At 47.0% G+C, this 8,336-nt stretch overlaps 2 protein-coding genes across 3 annotated transcripts; one reads left to right on the top strand and one right to left on the bottom strand.

Annotated features, from left to right (window-relative positions):
* Nucleotides 1-667: 667 nt before the first annotated feature.
* On the top strand, nucleotides 668-2,028 carry LOC125543486 (ERI1 exoribonuclease 2-like). The gene has a single exon (XM_048706852.1). The coding sequence runs from the start codon at nucleotides 878-880 to the stop codon at nucleotides 1,844-1,846; it is 969 nt and encodes a 322-aa protein (XP_048562809.1). The 5' UTR covers nucleotides 668-877; the 3' UTR covers nucleotides 1,847-2,028.
* Nucleotides 2,029-2,502: 474 nt separating this feature from the next.
* On the bottom strand, nucleotides 2,503-7,910 carry LOC125543485 (WPP domain-associated protein-like). 2 transcript variants are annotated; one of them, XM_048706851.1, is made up of 5 exons: nucleotides 7,772-7,910; nucleotides 5,220-7,058; nucleotides 4,906-5,032; nucleotides 4,645-4,746; nucleotides 2,503-2,988 (listed from the first exon to the last, which is right to left on the bottom strand). In XM_048706851.1, exons 2-5 carry the CDS (start codon nucleotides 7,025-7,027, stop codon nucleotides 2,938-2,940), a joined length of 2,088 nt encoding a protein of 695 aa, XP_048562808.1. In that variant the 5' UTR covers nucleotides 7,028-7,058; nucleotides 7,772-7,910; the 3' UTR covers nucleotides 2,503-2,937. The 2 variants fall into 2 exon arrangements, with proteins under 2 accessions (XP_048562808.1, XP_048562807.1); XM_048706850.1 differs by lacking the exon at nucleotides 7,772-7,910 and adding an exon at nucleotides 7,632-7,764.
* Between the last annotated feature and the right edge of the window lie 426 nt (nucleotides 7,911-8,336).

The following is an 8,336-nucleotide window of genomic DNA, read 5'->3' as shown; positions in this document are numbered from 1 at the left end:
TAAGCCCAAACAAAGCATAAATTATTATTTTATTAGAAATATAGGTATAATACATATTTTAAATACCGGCCCTAAAGACATATTTTAAATACTCAAAAAACATCATTTTAATAAAAAAGTTACTGTTCATCTATTTTGAGCTGGGCTGGGCAAGGCAAGGGCTTGGGATTTTAATGTTGGGCTTTACAAAGCCCGACCGAAACCAAACCCGGCATGGAGAATGCCCAGGTTTAGCCTAGCCGCAGCGGTCATCATGCTGATGTCACTTTGATTTATTTTTCTTCACCTTTTTATTTTTTATTTTAAATGCATATATTTCCAAAACATAAATTTAGTTAAGAATTCAAAACCATGAATTTGAAAAAAAAGTTTAACATAGTATAAAAAAATTGTTAGCACAGTTTTTAGAAAATGTGAATAACTTTCAAAAAAATATATTCGTGACAACGAACAAATGTTTTGTTCCCGTGTTTCAACAAATATATGCGCAATTTTAAAAAATGGTTTATTCAATTAAAATAATAAATTAGAAATAGCCTTTGGTTTGCTGATCCAACTGAAAATCACAACCTTTGGTTTGTTGATTAGATTAAAAAAATCCCCTAAAAAAGATTAGATTAGAAAATTAGCGCCACCGACGTCAAAAAGAAAAAAAACGCGCCTACTGTTGTTCCGAAAAGCATCGGATTGGATTTGGATAGAAGTTGCGCCAATCCGTCGAGCTGCGGATCCAAGAATCAGATTTAGTTTTTGCTTCGATAGATTTAAAGGGGACGACGCACCGGCGGGTTCGCAACCCTAGTTTTCGATCTGATCTTCCCCCGATCTTCGCCGCCCATCTTCCCAACTTCCCCCCATCTCGCGCACTCCGGCGAACATGGCAGCGATCATGGCGGCGCGCGGGCAGGGCCTGGAGCAAGATTTTGATTTCTTCGTGGTGGTCGACTTCGAGGCGACGTGCGTCAAAGACGCGCGGATCTTTCCCCAGGAAATCATCGAGTTCCCCGCCGTGCTCGTCGACGGCGCCACCGGCCGCATCGAGTCCGCGTTTCGCAGGTACGTTCGTCCAAAACATCACCCTGTGCTGACCCAGTTTTGCAGGGAACTCACCGGCATCCGGCAGGAGGACGTCGACGGCGGAGTGGATCTCGGCGACGCGCTCTGGCTGCACGACGCTTGGTTGAAGGCGGCGACGGCGGGGGCAGGGAACAAGAGACGCGTCCGCTTGGCCGTCGTGACCTGGGGTGACTGGGACTGCCGCACCATGCTCGAGTTCGAGTGCCGCTTCAAGGGCATCGAGAAGCCCTCCTACTTCGATCAGTGGATCAATCTGAGAGTCCCTTTCCAGGCGGCGCTCGGCGGCGGAGGGCGGGTCAACCTGCAGGAAGCGGTCCGGGCGGCGGGGCTGGACTGGGAGGGCCGCCTGCACTGCGGGCTGGACGACGCGCGCAACACCGCGCGGCTGCTTGCTGAGCTCATGCGGCGCGGAGTGAAGATCACCATCACCGGCTCGCTGGCGCCGCCGCCGCTGATGCAGAAGCAGCCTGCTCGCACAAGCCCTTGCGGTGGCTCACCGGGGCTGGCGTCGGCGCCGCCGCCGATCCAGCAGCAGCCGCCTCGCACAGACCCTTTCGGTGGCTCGTTTGCGCTGGTGCCGGCGCCGATCCAGCAGCAGCTGCCGCAGCCTTACATGATCAGCCCCTGCGGTGGCCACTCTGCGACGTGCTTGTGCTACTGCGGGCTAGCGAGCAGAGGAGGCGTGATGCAGGGCAAGTGCTTCTCGGGATGCGCTAACTGGGCGCCGGCCATGGGAACCGTCTGCCCCTACTTCGCGTGGAGCAACTGAATGAGTGACCCACGGCATGAGACTGAGATTCAGAATCCAGTGTGGCTCAGTTGTTAGCCATCAGAATCAGATTCTTGTCTAGGTGTAAATTTGGTCTTTGAAATAGAACTTGACCAATGGGGCTATTCTTGATGTAATCGGTGTCTGAACTAGTATTATCAATAGAAATTTCGTTTTAGTTATGTAATCGGTGTCTGATTCTACTATACTCCTAGTCTAGTGTGATTGTTCACTGTAATTGGTGTCTGAATTACTATTATCAATACAAATTTCGTTTTAATTATTACTATTAATACAAGATTCCTTTTTCTCTGTATTTCTTCAGTATTGAGCAACAGGCCAACGGTTCGCTTGCAAGTGAAATTGATAAATTTCTGATGAAGGCTGCAAAATTGATAAATTTCTGATGAAGGCTACAATTCCAATCGACAAAGCAAACTGTAAGTCATCATCCGATGAAGCCCCCTGCTCGTCCAAGGGGCGGCTCGCCGGGCAGCGCATCCATCACGTCGGCCAAAGACGCGGCGACAACGACCGATGCCGAGGAGAGGGATGCAGTGAACAAGGGAATGTTGACAACTTGCCATCTTGCCGCATATCACCATCATATAGGCAACATTATATCAAGATTGGAAAATAACACAGCCAACTGTCGATTTCTGAGATAATAGCTAACTCAAATAATTTGCTCCAACACAAATGCCAACGGTTGTCAAGCTCTTACATAAACGCCATACATTTTCAGTCACAAAACGAAAGCTTGGTCACAAGCACACCACAACCGTTGTTGCTGGCCAATCAAGCCTCCCCTCTGCAGACCAGCAGGTAGCATCACAGCCAAACACAAGGAAGGACTAACCAGTAACCATGGTTTGGGTGGGTCGGTTACAAGGTGCTCAAAGACTAGCAAAATCTACTGCCTACTGAGGGGAACAAGCTACTCTGCACTACCTAGCCCTTGGTTTCTACTGCAAGGGCTTTATCAACCACCTAGAGAAGTTGTCGCGGACCACCTGAAGTGCGCCTTCAGGCCAATAAAACCAAGGTTGCTGTTAGCATCACACCAGCTGATGTGAATGTGCATAGGAATTTCACTTTGTTGTGCTGATGTGTTTCCTGATCATGTTCAAGGTCTCCATAACCTGTGAAAGCAAGACTACAATAAGTATCCGACAGAAACATCAAAATCATAATTTGTAAGGGTGCAAGAAAATCATGCTGTATCGATGGATGCCAGCAATTCCTACCACACTAGCATGATATGGAGCAATAGGTAATCCTAGACGAGAAAAATCCACTTTACAACCCTCAACTTGCCACTCGCTTAGGACTGAGAACCCAAAATCGGTATCCCACATCCTTAACTTGCCACTTGGTTCAGAAATCCACCCCCTTTTTGGTTTTGACTGCGTTGACTGCTGAGTCAGCCTGTGGGACCCACCCAAAAAATAAAAGCTCTCTCTGCCACCTGCTGCGACCTGGCTGCCGACCTGCAGTGGACATGCACCGTGGGTGCAGCCAGCAAAGTCGAGCAAGGAGCCAGTGCCAGCAGCTGCTCCAGCTCCTTTGCCATGGAAATGTTTGCTTGATGCGGCGTGCAAGTGCCTGACGAGGAGCAAGGCGTTGACGACGGTGCGAACCCAGCTGGGTGAGCAGGGTGCAGGTCTTGTCGCAGGCACCAGGTGCACGCCTGCCAGCTTGGTCGGCTTTGACAAGCTCCGCCGCCCCACGACCTCATTCTACGACCACCCCAGCTCCTCTGTCTATGTCCTTTCCTTTCTTAGGGATGTCGATGCACCCTTGCAAGCCATCCTCCCCCCCCCCCCCAGCTGTCATCGGCACACAACCTGCTCCTCCACATGCCGCGCAACGACGGCAGAGGCGCGCACAAAAACTCTGGGGAGCGCCATGGGCGAGGCCCCAACCTCCGTGCCGGAAGCCACGCGGGGCGATGCCCCAGCCTCCTACTTCCCCAGCAATCTCCGTACCCGGGGCAGCGTGGTCGATGGCAAGAATGGGCGAGTCGGGGGACCGGCGCAGGCGAGGCTCAGCCACCTTGACTGGAGTGCCACGGGCGAGGCCCCAACCTCCTCTACCCGGCTACCTCCCTGCCTGGAGTGGCAGGATCGACGACAGGAATCAGTGAGTCGTGGGATGGCGGGCGTGCATATTAGGGGCATGGCAACCGCACCCATTTTCTCCTCATGCTTCCCACTAATTCAAACCGCACCCCTCTCCTCCAGCTCTGGCGGAAATCGCTGCTGCGTTTGCCGATGACCGTGTCAAACCTACGGTGAATCCCGGATCAATTCCCCACGCCTAGAGCTCCCTCTCCACCCGACTCAGCTGCTCCCCCTTCAATTGCAGGTCGGAGGCCTCCCCATGAGCGCAACGTCAACATGGCCGGTAGCTGTTGTCGCCGGCGAGAGAGAATAGAGAGATATTTATTTTTCTTTGATTTTTGGGTGGGTCCCACATGTAAGGAGGGTTCAACGTGGTCAAACCCAATCAAAACCAGCCAACATGGTTAAAACCGAGTGGGGGGTCAGGGTGTGGGACAACCGGTTTTGAAGTTCAGGGTTGAATCCTAAACCGAGTAAGTTGAGGGTTGTAATGTGGACTTTTCTGATCCTAGACATGCCCTCAAATTGCACGCAAAGAGCAAATTCATTAATGAAGAAACAAACCAGCAAAATTTGATTGGAATTTCTATTACCATCCATGTTATATGAATTCGTGCTTTTAGCAAATTGTTTTGGTCAACTTCAAACAGAGATGGACTAATTATCGAGAGTTACCCCAGAATAGTGTTGCAAAACTGGAGAATAGTGGTCGAGCGCAATATAAATTTTTGCAAGAAGATCCGTTAAGGCCTCAACTTCATCGCCAAGTAAATCCACCTGCAGAAAAATTCAGAAATCACAACTCAATACATCACTCGCCTCCCACTTTAGGGCATTATCAAGGTTATAACCTTGTTGCATTTTGCAGGCAAAGCAATATACATGGAACAGAAGCAATAAAGTATACTAGTCGTTACGATCTGAAATTATATTTACCTCGAGCTCAGCCTTTTGAAGATTAGATCCTCTTGTCTCAGATATCTCCTTGTATCGCAATGCCTTTCTTTTTAAAAGATTGCCTTCTTTCGTGAGGTGTTTACATTGGTCTTTCAGTAAACAGAACCTGTGCAAGAAAAGGACACCATCCTTATTCACAGAAATAGAACACAGAATAGCCATAAGTACTGTGAACTATAAAGGTAATCATATGGCAAGATTAGTTAAGATAAGATTAATTATCAGCAAGTAATCTAGTTTTCACAAAAATAAACAGGTATCCCCAGTACTGAATGCAATGCAAATACAAGCACCTTGATTCACTGTGCTGAATTTTGTTTGCAATGATAGTTTGTTGATCTGTAATCAGATTCTCAAACTCTCTCATAGATTCAACAAGACTTGTCATGCGTTCTTTGAACTCCTTTTCTTTATAAATGGTTGATGTGAATATTTTCTCCTTATCTTGGATGACGTTACGTAAATATTGATTTTGTTTCTCCGCCTCCTTTAGAGAGTCTGTAGCATTTCTAAATCTGTGGAGCAACTCACTGGAAATGATCTCATTTTGACGTACATCCTCCATAGCTTGCTCCAGCCTGCCAGCAATCATATCAAACTCCTTGTTTTTTTCAGATATACAAGAGTCTTGCTTGTCGACTCTGACTGTAAGTAAATCAAGTCGATGGGATAATAAATCCATATGACCCTTCATTGCTCCCAGTTCAATCTGACACGCCTCTTTTTCCCTCACTACTTTACTGAAAGAGTCAACAGCTCGCTTCAGTTTCTCAATCTCTTGCTTCTGTAGAGTCGATACCGCTTCAGAGCAGCTCCTTTCCTCATTGAACTTTAACAATGCAGAGTTGAGGTTTAACAGCGCTTCTGCTACAGCTTCATTCTGAATGACTGAACAAATGTCTTGCTTCATGTTATACTCCATCTCATTACCATGCAACCGTATTTCTATTTCGTTAACGAACTCTCTTACTACAATCATCTCCATCTCTTCTCTAATGATGGTTGCCATCCTGGCGTCTTCAATATCAGATTCTAACATTCCAATTTTCTCTGCATGATCTGGCTCTATGGGTGTAGTGTGTGATGCCTGGATGGGAAAAGCACACGCTTCTACTTGATTATTAGTAGCAGCACAATGTATTGGCTGGATTTCAGAATCTAAGGCATTGCTCTTGTCGTGTTGGCCAGCAAATGTTTCTGCCTTGATGCCAGAAGTGGTTCTCTTATTATTCTCCAAGAGAAGGCCATCTAATCTTGCCATAACTTCCCCGATTTTCTTTCTAATTTGCTCGAATTCTTTGTTATTCCGTAAATGCCATGGGTTGGATCCTTCCTTTTTTAGCAGTTTTCGCTTTAGTGCGAATATCTCTTCTGTCTTCTCTTGCACGACCTTATCATGCTGCCTTTTCATATGATTCATCTCTTTATTAAAATGGGCTATCAAAGCATCCTGATCCATGTGCTTCAGGTATGACAGATCACCAAAAACCTCTTCAGGAGGGACTCTAGGACTGTCTTCCTTTGTTGTACCATTTCTACAGGATTGTTCCTTGCCTCTTTGTTTACTCACATCTTCTGCACCATCAGAGTTATACTGGGATCCCAAAAGCCCCCACTCAGAATTCAAGAGTGACTTGGAAATCGCATCAAGCTGTTGACGAATACTATAAATTTCATCATATTTTCTATCCCGACCCTCAGGCAAACTTAAGCTGCCATTTCCAAGCTGTAGCAGCTTTTGGTTCAGCAACGTTATCTCTTCATCCTTGGAGGCAAGCTGCTGACCTATTTCTTGTTCTGCATCTTTTACAAACCCTTTGATGACAGAGTATGTCACGAATGTTGAGATGTCAACCATGGTATTTACATCATCCCACAAGGAGTCCATCTCATCCACGATGATTAACTCATTTCCTTCCGAAGAACATTCATCCTGAACAGTGGCACTTCCATTCGTGTCACTTACTGGCACATCCAAGCTCTCTTCACCATGAACACTGGCACTTCCGTTGGTGTCACTGAGTGGCACACCCAAGCTCTCAGCCTGAACAACAGCACTTCCATTGGTGCCACTGAGTGGCACATCCGAGCTCTCTGCCATGTTTGCTAGGCTGGGATTTGAAGGCAAGTCACTGCAGAAATGAAAAAAATATAAATAAGGAAATTGCAGCAACTGAATGCAGCTGTAATTAGAACAAAGCTCACTCTAACAACAGATTGGAACACGCTATCCCGACCGTCTAACAACAGAATGATTTGTAAGCAAAGCCCTAGCTTTATCAATCAACCAACCAGCAAGGCTTACAAATATCTGGAACCAATCAGTTCATAATGCCCGGTTAACTATTTCTTATGAAGACAAAAAACAAATAGACGAGGATAAGGACACAAGCATCAGTATAGTCCAAATGCTCTACACCTGACTACATGCTAACCAAGAAAGGGACATGGATTGAGATCCAAAGGAGTGCGGAGATAAATTAATCCTTTCTAATCAGTCAAACATGGTAAAACAAGAAAAATCAGAACTACTCTAATATACTAACCAAGACCTAACCATCAACCGCCGAGATTAATCAGCTCCAGGACTAGACGAACTCGGAAGGACTCCATCAGCCTATGCTCGAATCAGGGGCAAAATATGGGAACGAGACCGAAAGAGTCTCAGCGAGAAGAGCTACGCACCACCAAGGACACGAACTTACAAGGAAACAGATGAAGAACATGGCAAGAAATCTAGAGAACACGGCCACATAAGGCAACTACTGCGACGATCCCCGCAAAAGATATAACAACTAATGCGACAATCAGCGGATGATTTTCGCAATCGGGCAGGGAATCATACCTTTCCTGCCGCGGTGCCGCCGCCGTGGTGGGTGCGGGGAAAAGCGGCCGCCTTTCCTCTCCTTTTCCGCCGCCGCCGCTGAACTGGTGCGCTCCCCGTGCTGTCGCCTGTAGTGGGAAGCGACTATGCAACTGCTGCTTCTCGGTTCGGCCCATAGCCCAAGCCCGAGTAGCCCATTTCGTTATAGAAGCCCAACCCATAGCACATTACCGCAACCACTAGTTTCGTTATATTTGCCTAAAAAACCTAATTTCGTTATAGAAGCCCAACTCAAGCCCAGCCCATGGGGCGTGAGCGCCACATGGAGAAAATAGCTTTCTCCCGAAATCCCTGGTTGAGGAATACTCGTTGCAAAGATCAAACTCCTATAGTTGTAATAAGTGGCGCGCATGTTACTTGTCGTAATCTGGGAGTTTTCGTTTTTCGTAGATTCGTTTATTCAAAACGTTTTATTTCTCAAACCGTGCGTCCAAATCTCGATCCGCTTTCACCATTGGATTCCTCGCGTCGCGTTGAGATCTTTAAAAATAGATCCCATGTTGATAGGTTTTGACGAGCTTTTTTT

The sequence above is a fragment of the Triticum urartu genome, chromosome 3 (assembly GCF_003073215.2).
Source record: "Triticum urartu cultivar G1812 chromosome 3, Tu2.1, whole genome shotgun sequence".
NCBI classification, from domain to species: domain Eukaryota; kingdom Viridiplantae; phylum Streptophyta; class Magnoliopsida; order Poales; family Poaceae; genus Triticum; species Triticum urartu.
The sequence above is the reverse complement of the archived record's forward strand: the minus strand, read 5'-3'. Positions and strand labels throughout refer to the sequence as shown.

What these genes read in the sequence shown, in the direction of transcription:
- LOC125543486 (XM_048706852.1), top strand. Translation starts at nt 878, where the DNA reads ATGGCAGCGATCATGGCGGCGCGCGGGCAGGGCCTGGAGCAAGATTTT.
- LOC125543485 (XM_048706850.1), bottom strand. Translation starts at nt 7,681, where the DNA reads ATGTGGCCGTGTTCTCTAGATTTCTTGCCATGTTCTTCATCTGTTTCC. An exon ending in ATTCAGCACAGTGAATCAAG is followed by an intron (nt 5,033 to 5,219) that starts GTGCTTGTATTT and finishes TTTCTTGCACAG; the next exon opens with GTTCTGTTTACTGAAAGACC. An exon ending in TTCAAAAGGCTGAGCTCGAG is followed by an intron (nt 4,747 to 4,905) that starts GTAAATATAATT and finishes ATTTTTCTGCAG; the next exon opens with GTGGATTTACTTGGCGATGA.